This window comes from Bufo bufo, chromosome 5 (assembly GCF_905171765.1).
Source record: "Bufo bufo chromosome 5, aBufBuf1.1, whole genome shotgun sequence".
Classification (NCBI taxonomy): domain Eukaryota; kingdom Metazoa; phylum Chordata; class Amphibia; order Anura; family Bufonidae; genus Bufo; species Bufo bufo.
Window position 1 is genome coordinate 229396401 of NC_053393.1, and position 19645 is coordinate 229416045.

General features: G+C 42.5%; 1 protein-coding gene across 5 annotated transcripts in view; it reads left to right on the plus strand.

The window, feature by feature from the left end:
* The window catches only part of SEPTIN7 (septin 7), a 117695-nt gene that overhangs the window by 9892 nt on the left and 88158 nt on the right, over positions 1-19645 (plus strand). For 3 of the 5 annotated variants that reach the window (XM_040431311.1, XM_040431308.1, XM_040431310.1), the window contains exon 2: positions 7188-7192. The exons of the other annotated variants lie outside the window; for them this stretch is intronic. In XM_040431311.1, coding sequence (XP_040287245.1) covers positions 7188-7192 — 5 coding nt within the window. The remainder of the gene's footprint in view (positions 1-7187; positions 7193-19645) is intronic. 5 annotated transcript variants of the gene reach the window in all.

Here is a 19645-nt window from a genome sequence, read left to right on the forward strand (position 1 = left end):
TCTATGACATTGTCTGCCTATCTTTAAGTCTTCTGAAATAATGATCCCTAAATCCCTTTCCTCAGATACTGAGGTTAGGACTGTATCACTGATTTTATATTCTGCTCTTGGGTTTTTACGCCCCAGGTGCATTATCTTGCATTTATCAACATTTAAATTTTAGTTGCCAGATTTTTGACCATTCCTCTAGTTTTCCTAAATCCTTTTCCATTTGGTGTATCCCTCCAGGAACATCAACCCTGTTACAAATCTTTGTGTCATCAGCAAAAAGACACACCTTACCATCGAGGCCTTCTGCAATTTCGCTGATAAAGATATTAAACAATATGGGTCCCAGAACAGATCCCTGAGGCACCCCACTGGTAACAAGACCATGGTCTGAATATACTCCATTGACTACAACCCTCTGTTGTCTGTCCCTCAGCCACTGCCTAATCCATTCAACAATATGGGAGTCCACGTACAGCCTTATTCTACATAATTAAAAAACTAATCTTTATTTCATGATGGAATAACCTTTGGATGGTAATATATTTACCTCAAAAAGCATTTTATATTAAAAAAAATCTGAATCAAATAAAAAAGAATCAATTTTTTTTTTTTTTTTTTTAAATCAGATTTTTATCCACCCTGCTTGTAACATCTGTGCTTGGCAGCTAAAGGCATCTGTGTTGGTTTTATGTTCATATGTGCCCTCATTGCTGAGAGAAATGTTTTACTATATGCAAATAAGCATCTAGGTGCAACGGGGGTGTTGCCTTTACACCTAGAGGCTCTGCTCTCTCTGCAACTGCCTCACTCTGTCTTCACTTTTGATTGATAGGACCGGGCAGATATGATGATGATCTCTACCTGCTGTGTTTAATCATGGCTTTAGTCTTGACAATCATCTGTACCACCGATGTTCCTCCACGGGCATCAGTGATGCATGCTGCAGTAGATTTCATACACATACACTACTGGAAAATGAAGAACACCTGACCTCTGGATAGGTCATTAGTATCTGGTCGGTGGGGGTCCGACACCTAGGACCCCCGCCGATCAGCTGTTTGAGAAGACACTAGTGCTCGTCGTAGCACCGTGGCCGCCTTGCAGCTTTTCTTAGGCCAGTGACAACACATTCATCGATCATTTGGCCTAGGTGCTGCCCAGCTCCATAGAAGTGAATGGGGCTAAGCTGCGATATCATGTACGGCGCTGTGCTTGGTGAGAAGGGAGTAGGCCGCAGTGCTCACAGGACTGCCAGTGCCTTCTCAAACAGCTGATGGGCGGGGGACCTGGGTCTTGGACCCTCACGATCAGATACTGAGGTCATCAGTTGTAAAATCTCAGAAAACCCTTTAAATGCCATTAAGCTGAGATTGGCAATGTATAAACTTCTAGTGGTGCTTGGCCAATGATCACACAACTAATGCGGTGCACCCTTTATTTTGGGTTCTGCTTCAGGGTCACATTAATACTGGGTGGCATCTCCCCTTTCTGAGATACAGGCTGGCACTCTGGTATGGTAGTGGTCATACAGATGCTGGATATCCTCCTGTGGTATGTGGTGTTTAATGGCTGCTGTGCATGGGGATCCGTCTCCCCTTCCAGTCCCAAGACCCATACATTCTCAATGCAGGAGGTATGTGGGTGGCATTTATTTATTCGAGCATATCGTCATCTGAGTCAAAAAAAAAGTAGTAGGCCTGGTTCTATGATGTCCTGGACATAACGAAGGCTGTTCAATGTTCCCTCCCCAATACCACATGGGAATGGCCAACCTGTGGCCCTCCAGCTCTTGCAAAACTACTTTACATTTCCTACATGTCTACTTCATTTTTAGATCATTTTGTGAATGCCATTTTATTTTTGGGGCCTTTAGATGGTTTAGAAGCAAATCTTGAAATTTTTCAAAATTTCCAAAACCCACTTTTTAAGTCACTTTGAGAGGCTTACATAATAGAAACCACCCAAAAATGACCATTTTAGAAACTACACCCTCAAGGTATTCAAAACTGAGTTTACAAACTTTGTTAACCCTTTTAGGTCTTCCACAAGAATTAAAGGAAAATGGAGATGAAATTTCTGAATTTTACTTTTTTGGCAGATTTTCAATTTTTTTTTTCCAGTAACAAAGCAAGGGTAAACAGCCAGGGTTTTCACCCCTGTTTGTACCTTTTGGCATTCTGGTAGACGGGACCTGTTGACGATGAGTGCCCCTACCACACTTAATAAATACTAATGTCCAAAGGACTAATTTACACCTATTAATCCAGCACCTACTCATATACCTAATACTTAACTTTTATTGATATGCTTTTAATAGTATTACTTCTAACTTAACTAGATGTTAAAATTCCAGTGCATCGCAGTCCTTACTCATCTATTCGGTTTACTATAGGGTTATACACCGCCACCTTACTTGGTGCAGGGTACAAATCACTACTGCTTGGCTGGCTGCGCGCTGCCAGCACAGTATGTGTTCAGTGTTACAATTCCCCTTATGCTACTTGGGGCTGCAACATGCACTGTATTAGAATTGAAGCCTCACGCTGCCCCCCGACATGTTTCGCCGTGACCGGCGTCTTCAGGGGTTAGGGCAGAGTGGATAGTCAATGTCCTTTTGGGCATCCTTCTAGATTCCGTCCTCCAGAAATCTTTCTTACCTTTCCCAATGGTCCAGGATCTGAAGAAGCTCAGAGTCCAGCAAGTACTGAAAAAACCCATTTGCTCGATGAGAGAGGGCATGAAAATTCTAGGACACCTCTCGTCATGCATTCCCACGGCTGCCTGGGCTCAATTCCACATGAGACCTCTGCAGGTCCTTGTCCTCAGGAAATGGAACAGATCTTAGTCAACCCTGGACCAGAGGATATTTCTAAACATTAGAAAGAATTAGAAACATCAGTAAGAATCTCTTTACAGTGGTGGCTCAGAAGGGGGTTTTCTAGAATTAGGAAGACGTTTTCTAGTTGACAACAGACGCCAGTTCCTGGGACTGGGGCGCCCTTACAGCCAGAAGTTCCTTCCAGAGGACTTGGTCCGAACCTCAGAGGAGGATGTCGTCCAATTACAGAGAGCTTCGGGCAATATGGGAAGGTCTCAAGAAACAGTCATGTACTGGTCCAGTCGGACAACTCCACAGCAGTGGCTTTCATCTGACATCAGGGAAGCACAAGGCATTGTCATCTTCAAAGTCTGCAGAGACTAGATCCAGGCGAGTGGTCTTTTTCTCAGACAGCCTTTCGGAAGATCGAGGTTCATTGGGGCAGTCAGAGTCTGGATTTGTTCGCCTCAAAGAAAAACCACAAAGTGTTTCATTACTTCTCCCTCAACCCAAGGGATCCCTGTGGGGCGGTAGACTCCTTTGCTCAGGATTGGATGTGGGGTCTTGTTTATGCTTTTCCCCCCAATTCCGATGATTCCGAAGGTCCTCCAGAAATTCAAGACCGAGAAATGTACCCTAATCCTGGTGGTCCCCTTTTGGCCCTGAAGGGGCTGGTTCGGTCTTCTGAGATCCCTCAGCCGGGAGGATCCAGTTCTGTTTTCTCAGACCGAGGACCTTCTAATGCAGGGTCCAATCAATCATCTGAACCCCGGGCTTCTCAAGCTGTCAGCCTGGTTATTGAACAGTCCATCTTCCTAGGTCTGGGTCTATCTCAGAGGGTGGTGGGTACCTGAATGCTCAGCAGGAAGTCCAATACCTCTAAGGCATATCTTGTTTTTTTTATAAAACATTGCAGTTATTTTTTTTTTTTTTTACTGCTTATTTAGCAAGCGCATAGATCAAGCTTTTTGCACCAGAATGGTGGTACCAAAAATTTGCTATTTTATTTTATGCTGTGTGTGCCGCCTAATAATTTTGACAAATCTCCCTGCACAAGAATCCAGATGAAGACTGGCATGAAAACCCCAGTCTTTATAAATTCCCCACAGATTTTTCAGCTGTTTTTTAGATTTCACTGGGTCCTGAATTTAGGTTAGGTAATAAGTATTGGTGGAGATTCCACGTAATCAGCTCCAGTTAGCACTTGATACCATTAGACTGTCATTGGTGTGACACGTGACAGAAAAGATTACTGTTGAGAAGGGCTTGCAGGCTGAATTGGAGAATACGGCAAGAAAGAAAATGCGTTTTTACGGTTATACTGGAATGTTTGCTTCTCTACAGGATCTGGTTTACAAGAAGGTTATTTTATGAGTGAAACCAATGATCTGTTTCTGAAGTCCTTCTTCTCTAGCCGTGTACTACAGCAACTTCCCCTTATCACTGTCTGCAGGCATCTACCCCGAACATCCTTGATGGGTCGTCTCCAGGCCCTGCAGGAATGTTTGAATTTGTTTCTGATGCTTCCTGCAACTTTATCCAAAACATGCATTTTTTTATTTTTTTTATTTTATGACTTGAGTGGGTCCGAATAAACAGTATGTAGGGAATTCATAATTGTCTGCTGAATTGGGTCCAGAGTAGGGCTGCAGCTAATGATTATTTTAGCAATTGAATATTCTACTGATCATTTTTACGATTAATCGAGTACTCTAATAAGAAAAAATGAATAGACTGTGTTTTCCTTTATAAAAACTCATCAGACCCCTCCCATCCCTTGCCATCTGTCCCCCTCCCCCAGCGCCATCAGCCTCTTCAAATCACAGGTATCCCCCCCACTCCCCCCCCCCGCCGGTAGATTCAGGCCACTGCTAACTTATACTTACCTTTCCTGGCAGTGCGCTGACATGGAGTCCACAGGAGACGGACCGCATCTTCCCCCTTCCCGGCATGCACTAGGTGGAACCTGACGTCGCACACAGCGTCAGCCAGCGCGCTGATGATGTGTGCGTGTAAGGCCCTGGCAGCTCGGTGCGGATGGGAGGCCACGGAACGGTGAGTGAGAGGCTTCTCTTCACTCACGCTCTGTGGTCACGTGATTTAAACGAATCCTGCATCAAGGTGTTTTTTTTTGCATTGATGAATCGTTGCAGCCCTAGTCCAGAGGAACTTAACAGCAGGATGAGCTTTTTGATGTAAAAATTTTCTGAATCAGGACTCGTGCACACAAACTTAGTTTTTGCCCGCAACCGATCTGCATGTTCTGCGGGTCGGCAGCGGACCGGTTCACCTTAGTTGGGCCGCAAAATTTGCAGACAGCACACACTGTGCTGTCCGCATCCACAAAAATATAGAACATGTCCTATTATTGTCTGTATTACAGACAAGGATAGGACTGTGCTATTATGGGCTGGACGTTGCGTTTCGAAAAATTTGAAATGCACATTGCTGTTATCTGACCGTTAACGGTAGTGTGCATGACCCCCTAAATAAATTTTTCAGTTACTAGAGGGAAGCGGACTATTCGGGGATCATCCTGTAATACAAAATAGATGATTTTTTTTTTTTATCTGACAGATCCCATTCCGCTGTTTTGGTTTTCCTGGCTGCAGCGGTAATGCCATGTCAACAACACATGACTGCTGCAGCCAGTCCCTGAGGTCTTCACTGAGCTGCTGAAGCCGGTGATTTGGTGCAGTGGTAATGGGTTGTCACCACTGCAGCCAGAACAGTGCCCTGTTGGGAGAACTGGGGTGGCAGTGCAGGATCTGTCAAGTAAAATGCACTTTTTAGCAAGAAAAAATCTTGCAAAAAAGTGCCTCTGTCTTATTAAGTCAGTCAGGGAGATCCAGCATGGACAAGACCCCCTGATCCGGCAGAGCACAAATACCATGCTTTGCCCGATCAGTGAGAGAGCTGTGCCTCTAGCAGAAGAAGCAGCATGGCAGAACACAACAGAGGAGACACATTTATTTGGATAGATACATTTACTGAGGGGACCACATGCACTATTGCTGGTTGTTATAATGGTCAGCAGATGACACAGTAAGGGCTCATTCAGACGGCCATATGCTGTCCGCAAAAATGCAGATCCGATTTTTTTTGCGGACAGTTCAGCATGTCCGCAAAAAGACGGATGTCATTCCGTTTTTTTTTTTTTTTTTTTTTTTGCTGACCCATAGACTTCAATGGGGCCATGTTCTGATTTTCACTGACAAGTATAGGACATGTTTCATTTGTTTTGATGAGCTGTGCAATAGAAGAAAAGGCCCTATAGAAGTGAATGGGACAGCCTCTAATCCGCAAAAAAACTCATCTGCATTTTTGCTGACAGCATACGGCCGTCTGAATGAGCCTTAAGGTTAACAGGAGCTGACAGAAGCTATTCCCCCCCCCCCCCCCCCCCCCCCATGCTAAACCCTAAAGTTATTGAACTTGACCCCTTCACTTCAGTAAACCACATTCCCTTCAAAAAGGACATCAAATTTTTTTTTCAAATTTTCTGTTGTCTAAACCTGGGGTGCGTCTTATAGTCCGGTGTATTTTATAAAGCGCAAAATACAGTAATCATCTATTCTTTATTGCAGTTTATTGTCTGCTTTCTGCTTGAAACTGGACAACCTCTCTTTAACGGAAACTGACAGGAGCAGACAACCGTCTGTTATTATAGACCTGACTAATATCTAGAAACACTTCACTGTTCTCACAGACAGTACTGGTAGTAGTAGGGTGTAGGATACATTTGATTTAATTTTTACTTACTGTACTATACAGAAGTGAAAATTTCCTTTAACATAATAAGGTTTTAGGTGAAAAATGCAAACTGCAAAACCGAATATCCATCGGATAAATGGAAGATCATATTTGTTGAAGCCTTGGTGGTTCTGGTTTGAATGTACTGATGTGGGTTGGGTCCAGTATCCTTTAGAGATGCTGGTAAATTTCAGAATGCACATGAATACACTCGGACTGCTCTACAGAGAAGAAAATCATTGCGCTAACCTTGTCACCGAAGGTTAGTAATTGCTTTAAGCAAAAATCTTTACAATGGCCGTTGTGTAGTTGTCCTGCTGTTATCTTGTAAAGTTATTTAGCGCGGTGACCTAAAATAGCCAAAATGGACATGACTGTGTGCATGAAGCCTTATGGGACTAAAATGTACTATATAAAAAGGTGTTGTCTTGAAGATTTTGCATATTAAATATTCACTTTTGTTTTAGGATGTGCTGTTCTTAAAGGGACATTTAACTGACTTTTTTTTCTGTCTTCCTTTATGCCTCCTGCTCGTCTCTTTCGACCTCTTGGAATGGTTGCTTTACCATCTGGACGTCCATTACCCTTGGAATCCTCGAATGCTGGAACTGTGTTATTTACAAAGTAGCTGTAAGTAGCCCTTATATGTGCAGTTCTGTATTATTATTTTGTGTCTTTTATGTTTGTTGATAGGAACATTATTTTCAATCACAACACAAAGACCAAAAGTGTTTCTATGATAGTAGGTTGTGTTCATAGGTTTACTCACACACCTTTTGGGCTGTTTAATGTTAAGGTAAATAGATGAATATAAATGGTCAGTTTTATAGTCCTTTATGTGGGCACCATGGTATAGAGCTGGAGGAGCTGAACAGATTGATGCACTATATGGGTAAACGTACTGGGTCATTACATCTACAGAAGATTTTATGACATCCCATTCTAAATCCATAAGCATTAATATGTAGTTGGTCCCCCCTTTGCAGCCAGAACCGCTTATACTCCCCTTACATGATTTTTGGAGTGTCTGTAGTACTTTTTGCCCATTCATCCATTATAGCACGTGAGGTCAGACACTGACGTAGGTTGAGAGGCCGTGGCTCACAATCTCCATTCTGCTTCATCACAGAGGTCTTCGATGAGGATGAGGTCAGGGCCCTGTGTTGGCCAGTCAAGTTTTTCCACACCATACTCCCCCCAGCTATGACTTTATGGATCCTGCCTTGTGCATTGGGGCACAGCCGTACTGGAACAGAAAAAAGTATTCTCCAAACCGTTCCCACAAGGTTGGAAGTACTCAACTGTCCAAAAATGTCTTGATATGCGGAAGCATTAAGATTTAATGGAAATAAGGGACCTAGGCCAAACCCTGAACATCAACCCCATAGCAATATCTCTCATCCACTATACTTTACAGTTGGCACAGTGCAGTCAGGCAAGTAAAGTTCTCTATTTGCAAAACCTTTCTTGTCCATCAGACTGCCAGATAGAGAAGCGTGATTTGTCACTCCACAGAACACCAGAGTCCAGGGTGGCATGTCTTACATCACTCCATCCAGCGTTTTGCATTGTCCTTGTTGATGTAAGGCTTGCATGCAGCTGCTCACAATGGTAACCCATTTCATGCAGCTGCTGGCGCACAGTGTTTGTGCTGATGTTAATGCCAGAGGAGATTTTGATCTCCGCGGTTTTTGAGTCAGGAGAGGGTTGGCAAATTTTGTGCGCTATGCACATCATTACTCTGTAACCCCACTCTATAACATGGTCTACCATGTCATGGCGGAGCTGCTGTGGTTCCCAAACGCTTCTACTTTTCAATTACACTGTGTGACTGACACAATGACTGCTGCTAATTTACTGTTAACCCTTTCCAGATGGAATTTTCTGTTTTTGAGTTTTCGTTTTTCACTCCCTGCCTTCCCAGAGCCATAACTTTCTTATTTTTCCATTCACATAGCCATATTTTGTTTGTACAGTTTTTTTTTTTTGGTAGGACAAGTTGTTTTTTCTAATGGCACCATTAAATATTGCGTATGATGTAGTGGGAAGCTGAAAAAAAAAATCAAGACAGGTGAAATTGGGGAAAATTCTACTATAGTTTTGTGGATTTTGTTTTCAGTGTTCCCTAGAAAATTACCTGCTCCTTTCATTTTCCAGGTCACAGTACAATTGGGGTCCATTCACAAATCCGCAATTCCATTCCGCATTTTGCGGAACGGACTTGCGGACCCATACATTTTTATGGGGCCGCACGACGTGCGGCCCCAATTGGAATTGCGGACCCGCACTTTCGGGTCCGCAATTCCGATCCTGAAAAAAATAGAACATGTCCTATTCTTGTCCGCAATAGCGGACAAGAATAGGCATATTCTCTTACTGCCAGCAATGTGCGGTACGCAAAATGCGGAAAACGCGCATTGCCGCTGTCTGTGTTTTGTGGATTTGCAAAACACACACGGATGTGTGAATGGACCCTTATAGCGATACCGCATCTAAAATACGTTTTAATACTACTGGTGTTTTGGGGCTCAGCTATGAAAAAATATGTTTTTATTATGGGGAATTTTTATAGTTTTTTTTTTATTTTGTTACACATTTTAAGTGCCCTTAGGGGGTGGTAAGGGTGCATTCACACGGCCATATGTATTTTGTGGTCCGCGAAAACATGGATCCGAAAAAATGGTTGACATCCGTGTTTTTTATTCGTTTTTTTTTGCGGATCCATTGTAGCATTGGCTATCCTTGTCTGCAAGGACATGTTCTATATTTTTTGCAGGGCTACCGAACGGACATACAGATGTTGACATTACTATCCTCATTTTTTGTGAACCCATTGAAATAAATGGGTCCAGATCCTTTCTGCAAAAAGTGTGGATCGGATGCAGACCAAAAATAGGGTTGTGTGAATAGGGTCTAACAACTGATTTAAAAAAAAAAAATCACATCATTAAGTAGTAACAAATGTTTTCATTAAATACAATAACAAAATCCCCCATAACCCAAACATTGTAGGAGATGAGCAGCAAATCTAACATATTAGGCTACGTTCACATCACCGTTCTGGCTTTCCGTTCTCCTTCTCCGTCTAGGAGCAGGAGAACGGAAAGGACGGAAAAGGCACATAACTGACGCCAAACTGAGTCAAACGGAGCCCTTAGGACCCCATAGATTATAATGGGGTCCGTTATGTTTCCGCTCAGAAGATGATTTTTAAGTGGAGACAAAAGTCCTGCATGCAGGACTTTTGTCTCCGCTTAAAAATCATCTTCTGAGCGGAAACCTAACAGACCCCATTATAATCTATGGGGTCCTAAGGGCTCCGTTTGGCGTCAGTTATGTGCCTTTTCCGTCCTTTCCGTTCTCCTGATCCTAGACGGAGCAGGAGAACGGAAAGCCAGAAAGGTGATGTGAACGAAGCCTTAGTCAGATACATTAGAATATGTGCAATACAAAGAGTACAGTAATGAATTCAACAGCGGAGACACCGGCAGACCCGCAATGCCAAGTCCATGGACAGACTAGCCAAGATGGTAATTATGGTTTCAATAGCGAAGGTAAGGGAGATAACAGTAAACTCCCCCCCAAAGTACATTGAGTGATATGTAACAAGTTATTCTTAGATTTCTTGTCACATAGACGACTGCAATGAGTTACCATTGCCATCTATGGGAGTTGTGGTTGTGCTATATTCCTGTGGAGCCCTGACACCTGCAGGTATTCATAGGAACTATGGCTGTGGTAGCCTCTGATCCTTCAGCAGGATTTAGGCAACCACAAGGAATGAACAGCTCTCCCCCTTGCTGATTTTGGGCTCCAGGAGCTCAGTACTCCCAGGGAAAGCTGCCTCAGATGCCGTGGTCACAATTGATCGCTACATCTGGGGGATTAAATGTCTGTGAACAGCCTCAGGTGTCTGGAGTGGGCACCATCTTTATAGACCTGATTCTGTGTGGTAATGTAGCAGAGTGAACACAAGTGCTGCTGCCCATTAGTCACAACCCCACCAGTCCTTCCTCTTTGTGCTTTTACTTGGTTCTTTTCTACCCAAAGAGATGAAGATCTTATTATCTATGTTATCAGCTGTAATTCATGACCGCCTCTAAGACGGCTTTTCAGCTTTCTGCCCTGGAGTAAATTGTCCTGCTGAGAGACCGGTTTTGTAGTGGCCATTTTATTTCCCCTGATTACCCCCTAGAGAAAACGAGACATTAAAGGGGTTCTCCGGGAATTAAGAAAATGAGAATAGTTAAATGTTACTTTATTATAAATATATTCCTAAATGCCTTTAATTATTTATAATGGCTCATTTTGTCTGGGGAGCAGTCAGGGGAAACCAAATGGCCGCTGTCCCATTAGTTCACACAAAACCTGTCCTGTTCACACATGAAGACATGTTACTTTACAACACTGAGGTAAAAGAGCTGCCTCCTCCTCCTCTCTGCTTTTATTTAATGACCTTTTTGTACGTTATGTGTATATCTTCTTACATGGAGAGATTAATGAGTAAATGACACCTCGACTATTACATGTGATATCTTATATCGAGTACAAATGAGCCATCTGTATTTTTTATTTGTATCGTTTTTCCAGATTTCTTAGTAATTTTTAATCTTTTACATATCCCACACGGAAAAAAACCTTTTGATGGTTGCTTTATTTTTCCCAGATTGTTCATCTGTAAATTTATACATTTATTTGTTAGTGCCACCATATTCCCTACATTTCTTGCCTTCCTATATATAAATTTGGGGATATAATCACCTATTTTGTCTTTCAAAATATCCCAATGTTTTTTAATATTGTTTTTAAACCTCTTAGTTTGAAAATTTAGATTGTGTGATAATGGGCGGTATTTGAATTGTTCCCTATCATTCTTCTCTCCATTTCCTTTATTAAGTCTCTTGTTCTTAATTAAATCCTGTCTTTCTAAGGCTACTTTCACACTTGCGTTCGGAGCGGATCCGTCTGGTGTCTGCACAGACGGATCCGCTCCTATAATGCAAACGATGGGATCCGTTCAGAACGGATCCGTCTGCATTATCTTTCAGAAAAAATTCTAAGTCTGAAAGTTAGTCAGACGGATCCATCCAGACTTTGCATTGAAAGTCAATGGGGGACAGATCCATTTGAAAATTGCACCATATTGTGTCAACTTCAAACGGATCCGTCCCCATTGACTTACATTGTAAGTCTGGACAGATCCGTTTGGCTCCGCACGGCCAGGCGGACACCCGAACGCTGCAAGCTGCGTTCGGGTGTCCGCCTGCTGAGTGGAACGGAGGTCAAACTGTGCCAGACTGAGGCATTCTGAGCGGATCCGCATCCACTCAGAATGCATTGGGGCCGTACGGATCCGTTCGGGGCCGCTTGTGAGAGCTTTCAAACGGAACTCACAAGCAGAACCCCGAACGCAAGTGTGAAAGTAGCCTAATCCAGCTATTAGTATTTTTTTTGTTCTATTAAACTATCCCTGCTATAACCTTTTGATTCAAACTTGTGTTGTAATTCCTCTGCCTCTTACTCATAATCCTCCATTTTTGTACACTTTCTTTTTATTCGCATAAACCAGGCATGGCCAACCTGCGGCTCTCTAGCTGTTGTAAAACTACAACTCCCACCATACCCTGCTGCAGGCTGAGAGCTGTAGGCAGTCTAAGCATGGTGGGAGTTGTCGTTTTGCAACAGCTGGAGAGTCTCAGGTTGGCCATGCCTGGCATAAACTGACTCTTGGGTATGTTTTCCAGCCACTGGGGGAGGTGGCAACTGTCTTGTGAAATAAAACTATTCACATCTGTGAGTTTATTGTATGTCCTTGTACGTATTTTATTCTTCTCTATATAGATAGTTAAGTCTAAAAAGTTAATCTCCCTTGTACTAATAGTAGGTGTAAATTACAAATAAAACTCCATTTTTATTTAATTCTTTAAAAAGTTGCACCAATTCTTCTCCCACCCCAAATAAAAACTACATAATCTATGAAACGTTTCCTGAGGACGAGATTTGCCCGGAGCTCGCCATTGGGGTGGATCACTTCATGTTCCCATCGCCCCACATTTGCAAACCCTAGAATCTCGTCCCCATCGTAGTACCCCACTGCTGAAGATAAAAAATATCCTCAAAAATAAAATAAATTTTCTTTAAAATAAATAATATGCACTCCCCTTTTAAAATCAATTTGACCTCTAGGCAGTTCTCCCTTTTATTTTTTTCTAAAAAGAATTTTGCAGCTTCACATCCTTTATCATTTTCTATTATAGTATAACGTGATTTTTACATCAAGCATGCTAATAATGTAGTGTAATCTCTATTCTATTTTATTTAATATCTGTAAAATATGTTTGTCTTTCAAATAAGTTGCCAACATCTGGGCACATGGCTGTAAGTGGTGTAAGAAGGTACCTGGAATCATCATGGATGGAAGGTATGTGTCACCGAGGTTCCTGGCCTCGGTGAAGTAAGAGCCAGTATTTTATGTGTCAGCAGCAGCTATTGCTAATTGACACAGTGAGATTTAGCATGGCTGTCATAGCTGATTCGGGACGGCTCCTACTGGGAGTAGTCAAAGTGCTGGGTGGGTGACTACTCCCCATGTTCCAGGCCGGGTTTTGCCAGACATAAAAACCAGCCAGCACTACCAGGTGGTGTGGATTTACCTCCCTCTGACAGTGGAGCTCAGGAGTCTGTGTGCTGTGAACTAAGGGCTGTGCTGGGATTTGAGGTTTGAGCCAGGCTGGGGGACTCGGACCCCTCTAAAGGCGAACAGGCCGCCTATGGACTTGATGAGGCTGAACTGCTTACAGGGTGTGAATTAACACCCAGGAGAAAAGGTGACTTTTATTGTTTATGGACTTTCCTTGTGTGTGAACAAACACGAAGCTACCTGCGTTTTGTGATGGACCTTATCTGCATTTTGTTATACACCAATGTGTGAATAAACACCACTGTTTGATTCAAGAACTGTGTACTTTGCCTCTATACTGCATCCGCTAGTCCTAACTACAAGAGCGAATCCCCACAGTGGTAATCCGCATATCTCGATAAATTGCTAGTTAGACATTCAGTGCCTGATACAATCTGTCTGTGAGGTGGTTCCGTTATGCTTTTATGGATTTTGGAATTATGGTAGGATGCAATTCTCAGGTGTCTAATCCCTACAAATGCCGTCTTCTTTATATTTAATATACCTTGTTTTTTACCCCTTTGTATTAATCTATTTAATTCTTTTTTATTTCCGTGGGGTCTTTCTTCAATATTCTATGTTTTTTGATTCCCCCAATAAATTGTAAGCCTCCTTACAATAATTTTCTTTATCCATAATTGCGATGCCTCCACCTTTTGTCCGCTGGACGTATAATGATATTATTCTCTTGCATCGCCATCAGTTTCCCTCTCCACTTTTGATTACTCATATTGTAATTTTGGGGATTTTCTGGGACCTTTTTCTGTATTTCTTTTACTACTAGGTTCATAAATGTATTAAAAGACCGGAGAGTACTCCTGTTATGGGGTGATATCTAGACTTAATTTTCAAGTCAGTCTGTTTGTAATCGTTATTAAAGGGAACCTGTTGTCAACTTCATGCTGTCCATACTAACAGCAGCATAAAGTAGAGACAGGTGAGTTGATTTCGGAGGTCTGTCATTTATAAGTTAAAAGTAAGTGTTTGCCGAGAACCAACATCACAATCATTGCAGACTAGGCTTGGAAAAGAGTCCCGGCCACCTGAGAAGAGTCATGGATATTCCTGAATTCCTGCTCTCCCTGCCTACCTGCTGATGACTGACAGTCTTCTACCTAGTTTTCTCCCTCTCTGTCTAGGAGAACTGCCAATCATCAGCAGATGGGCGGGGAGAGCAGGAGATCATGAATAACCAGGACTCTTCTCAGGATAGATTTGACTCTTGTCAAGGCCTGTGCTGCAATGATTATGATGCTGGTTCTCAGCAACCACTTCCTTTTGGCTCATGAGTGACACACCGCTGAAATCAGCATGTCTGTCACTATTTTATACTGTCCTCAGTGAGGTTAGCATAAAGTTGATGACAGGTTCCCTTTAATCTCCTCCTTCGTAATATCTTTATCATTTATTTTATTTATTTATTTTTTTGTTTTTCATGAAATATTTCCTTAATGTTTATCTCATGAATTTTCGTATACCTATGAATGCCTCAAATTTATAAAAAAAAATGTTGTTGGCGCAAAACTCAAACCTTTCTCTAGTATCTTTTCGTTCTCCCTCCGTAAGTGTGTGTTTACTTTTTGTCCCGATTATTTAATTGTTTCATTTAATGATGACTTCTTCTTTTTGGTGAGTTTCCCTCCCCTACTCCTCCATTTCCTTTCCTTCTGGCCTGAAAAAAAAAAATCCCTTTTTTACTGTTTTTCTCACCACTACCTTCTTCTTCTTCTCCTTATCTCTTTCTTCATTGCCCACTTCACCCTCCATCTTTCTCTTTTTTTTTTATCTTTCCCCATATTTCTATCATTCCTTTCTCCTTTCATCATTGTATTCGATGCTCCTTTTTGTGTAACATTTTTCTCTTCTTTATCATTTTGTGGTGTATCGTTTTGTGATCTTTGTTGCTGGATTATGTCCTCAATGCTCTCCTCACTACAATCAGTTAACACATCAAATTGATTACTTTTTTGTACATTAGAAATTAGATCCATCCTTTCTCTTTATTATAATTTCTGGGCTTAATGGAGTTCTAGAGTTTAGATAGTGATCTTCTTCCTCATTATATATATGGTGATAATGGATGATATTTCTTCCGTATCATTATTCCCACTTTGTATAAATTCATCTACTGTTTGAAATGAATTGGGGATTACGGATTCTTCATTCTCTATAGAATTTTTTGGGAAGGCTTTACTGTTAAATTTTCAAATTTTCTTCTCCCTTATTTTATCTTCCTTTGATGTAACCTCCTTTTTATCCATAGAAAATATGATGGCCATCCATTATGCCGACACTATAAGGGGAAACATGGGGGTTTGTGTGGGAACTTAATTTAGTGTAATAGAAATAGTTAAGGGCGATAAGAGGAGGAGATTTTATTTTAAAAAAGTTTAAAGTGAAGACTCATTGGATTTTTGATATGAGCACATTAGCACCAATAGGGTTAAATTCAGTGATTGAACTATTTGCATTTGAATAAAGGAGAAAAGGAGGCTGAAACATCAGAGTATGATGAGAACTAAGGGTTAAAAATGGGAGGGGAGGATAATCCTATATAAGAAACGCTAGGAGAGCCGGTCTATATTCCTGACTAAGGAAAACGATCCGAAATGCGTTGTAGCTTTTTTTTTTTTTATACTCCTAGATAACCGTAACTCAGTTCAGTGACGTCACAAAGCGCTCTGATTTGAGCGCGAGTCAGTTAGTTTAATACTGAGCGGTGCCACCGGCCGGGGCAGGCTCCTTTTCATAAGATTATTTAGTGCTCCCTAACCCACCCTGAATACAAGTACCAGCATACAAAGGAGGATCGGTACACCCAGAAGAGTGACAGCAAGGTTCAAACAGGAACATATATACATATTTGGATCAATTCTGTGACTGCACGTTTACCTCTGCTTTTGGTATTCTAGGAAGTATGGGGAATTGTCGCGCGGAACCATATTGTTAGTTTTCCTGTTTTTTTTGCAGTAGTGGCGGTACTGTTGCGCTACCGCAGCGTCAGCTATAGGTTCACAGAGAATAAAAGCACCAGTGTAATAGTTTTCAAGTTTGGTGCTCCCTAAAAAAAGGAAAGCAAAAGCCACTGTATTTTCTGTCTCCTTTCTTGCTGAATGGACTGATGTGCTGTGTGTCCTGAGCATTCTGCTGGTACCTCGGAGCACGCAGCCTCGCACAGACAAGGGTGGCCGTGTGTGGTGGTCATGTGTCTGCGTTTGTCTGCACTGATCTGTGTCCCTCCGTTTTGCATACTAACCAATTATTAGCAATACAGTGGTCTCTCAAGTTACAATATTAATTGGTTCCAGGACAACCATGGTTGAAACCATTGTAACTTGAGTAATCTGTTCCAAAGCCCCAAAATGTCATCCAAGATGAGAGAAAATGAAGATTTAAGGATACTTTCACACTCTTGTTTGGTTCGGATTCGTCATGGATCTGCACAGACGGATCCGTTCAGATAAAACAACAGTCTGCATCCGTTCAGAATGGATCAATTTGTATTATCTGTAACATAGCCAAGACGGATCCGTCTTGAACACCATTGAAAGTCACTGGAGGACGGATCCGTGTTCTATTGTGCCAGATTGTGTCAGTGAAAACGGATCCGTCCCCATTGACTTACATTGTGTGTCAGGACGGATCCGTTTGGCTCTGTTTCATCAGACGGACATCAAAACGCTGCAAAGCGGAATGGAGACGGAACGGAGCCAAACTGATGCATTCTAAGCGGATCCTTCTCTATTCAAAATGCATTAGGGCAAAACTGATCCGTTTTGGATCGCTTGTGAGAGCCCTGAACGGAAATCGCAAACGGAAAGCCAAAAAGCCAATGTGAAACTAGCCTAAGGCAGATAATTACATAGAACAGTCAAGAAGAGCTGCTAACTAGTGACTAATCCAGCTATTTACCAGAGAAGTGACTTTGATTGGTTGGATCTGTATCTTCAGTCTAGTTTCAACTGGGTCAGAAAAGACCATTGTATTAGGCCATTGTGTCTTGAGGGATTACTGTATTGAAACGGTGACAAATGGGGCAAGAGCATTCATTATATCTTGTCAGTTTGGCAATGTCGAACAATATATACGGACAGTCTAATGGATGGGCACTAGCCAGATAGGCTTCAAGCAGCTTACATTCCCCGATCCTTCATGTATATTTGGCTGAGAAGAGCATGCATGTTTTGGGCCCCTTTAGGCTAATTTCACACTAGCGTTCGGGGCTCCGCTCGTGAGCTCCATTTGAAGGCTCTCACAAGTGGCCCCGAACGCATCCGTCCAGCCCCAATGCATTCTGAGTGGACGCGGATCCGCTGAGAATGCATCAGTCTGGCAGCGTTCAGCCTCCGCTCCGCTCAGCAGGCGGACACCTGAACGCTGCTTGCAGCAGTCGGGTGTCCGCCTGGCCGTGCGGAGGCAAACGGATCCGTCCAGACTTACAATGTAAGTCAATGGGGACGGATCCATTTAAAGATGACACTATATGGCTCAATCTTCAAACGGATCCGTCCCCCGTTGACTTTCAATGTAAAGTCTGGACGGATCCGACTGAACTACTTTCACACTTAGAATTTTTTCTAAGCTATAATGCAGACGGATCCGTTCAGAACGGATCCAATCGTCTGCATTATAGGAGCGGATCCGTCTGTGCAGACACCAGACGGATCCTCTCTGAACGCAAGTGTGAAAGTAGCCTTACATGGTCTGATGATCAGGAATGGATCATCGCCCTGTGTAATTGTGCCAACGATCACCCGGCAAACGCTGATTTGTCTGGGTGATTGCATCTTCCCTGCAGTGCCACAACTAAACATTTTTGGGCACCACAGTCTACTGTAAGTATAGGGGATGTGCTTTGAACCATGTGCACTAAAGCACCCGTCCATTTCCCTAGTAGTCATAGCAGCACTCCAGGTCCTTCCCCTCTCAGTAGTCAAAGATCAGTTGACCCGTCTCCTAGTACACATCCAGGCCCCTTAGGGGGTGAGGTCAAGGCGAGCGTCCCATTCACTGATCCAGTAGTTCTGAAGATAGCATAGAGTACAGTGTCATTGTGCCATCATGAGCATTATACAGTGGATGTGTAACATTGATATGATCTGCCATAAATGTTTATATGTGAGAGTTTAACTGCAGATTTTGGGATCAATCTCCACTTTTTGCAAAGAAAGACATTAAAATGTGGCATTTATTTATTTTATGCATTTTATATAGCGCTGCTATATACCGCTGCTCTTTAGACATTAGCATCTAACTGTCCTTAATGGGGCTCACAATCTAAGTTCCCTATCAGTATGTCTTTGGAGTGTAGGAGGAAACTGGAGGAAACCCACACAAGCACAGGGAGAACATACAAACTCCATGCAGATGTTATTAGTCAGATCCCAGCACTGCAAGGCACCAGTGCCAACCAGTGAGCCACCGTGCATTTACTACATTCAGTCACACTCAGACAACTACTGTTTTCTTTGCCAGCTTCTCATTAGTTTAGGATTGCAGCAATGTCTCACAACCTTCCAGAAAGACCTGAGCAGGATGAAACTGCGCCATAGATGTCATAACCTAAGGCTACTTTCACACCTGCCTTAGGTGCAGATCTGTCTGGTATCTGCACAGACGGATCCGCACCTATTATGCAAGCGATTGTATCCGTTCAGAACGGGTCAGTTTGCATTATGAAGAACAAAGTCAAAACGGATCCGTCCTGACTTACATTGAAAGTCAATGGGGGACGGATCCGTTTTCAGTTGCACCATATTGTCAGTGAAAACGGATCCGCTCCCATTGACCTACATTGTAAGTCAGGACGGATCCATTTGGCTCCGCATCGCCAGGCGTACACCAAAACACTGCAAGCAACGTTTTGGTGTCCGCATCCAGAGCGGAATGGAGGCGGAACGGAACCAAACTGATGCATTCTGAACGGATCCTTATCCATTCAGAATCCATTGGGGCTGAACTGATCCGTTTTCAACCGTTTGTGAGATCCCTGAAACGGATCTCACAAACTGAATGCAAAACGCCAGTGTGAAAGTAGCCTAAGAAGGATTGTGCTGCTAATTCTCCTATTATTTGCTGCAGTCTCCCCCATTTGTGATGGCAGCTTCCGCTTAGAATAATTTTGAATGATTTTGATGTCTGAACTATACTGAAAAATAAATGTAAATTAGTGCATGAAACAAAACCTACTGAAGCAGAGTTACTAATCCTGACCAATATTTAGACAAATTTATGAGTGAGTGGATGAGAAGGTTGGGACATTATTAGCCTCTTGTCTAAATGTCTACCACCTATTTGGTTGGTTTACTTGGTGCCAAATTTTGGAGCACATTGGTTCATGCCCCCTTCCCCTCTAAGCCATGCCCTTTTTCTGTAAATCCTTGTCGAGGAAGGCACAAAGGGGA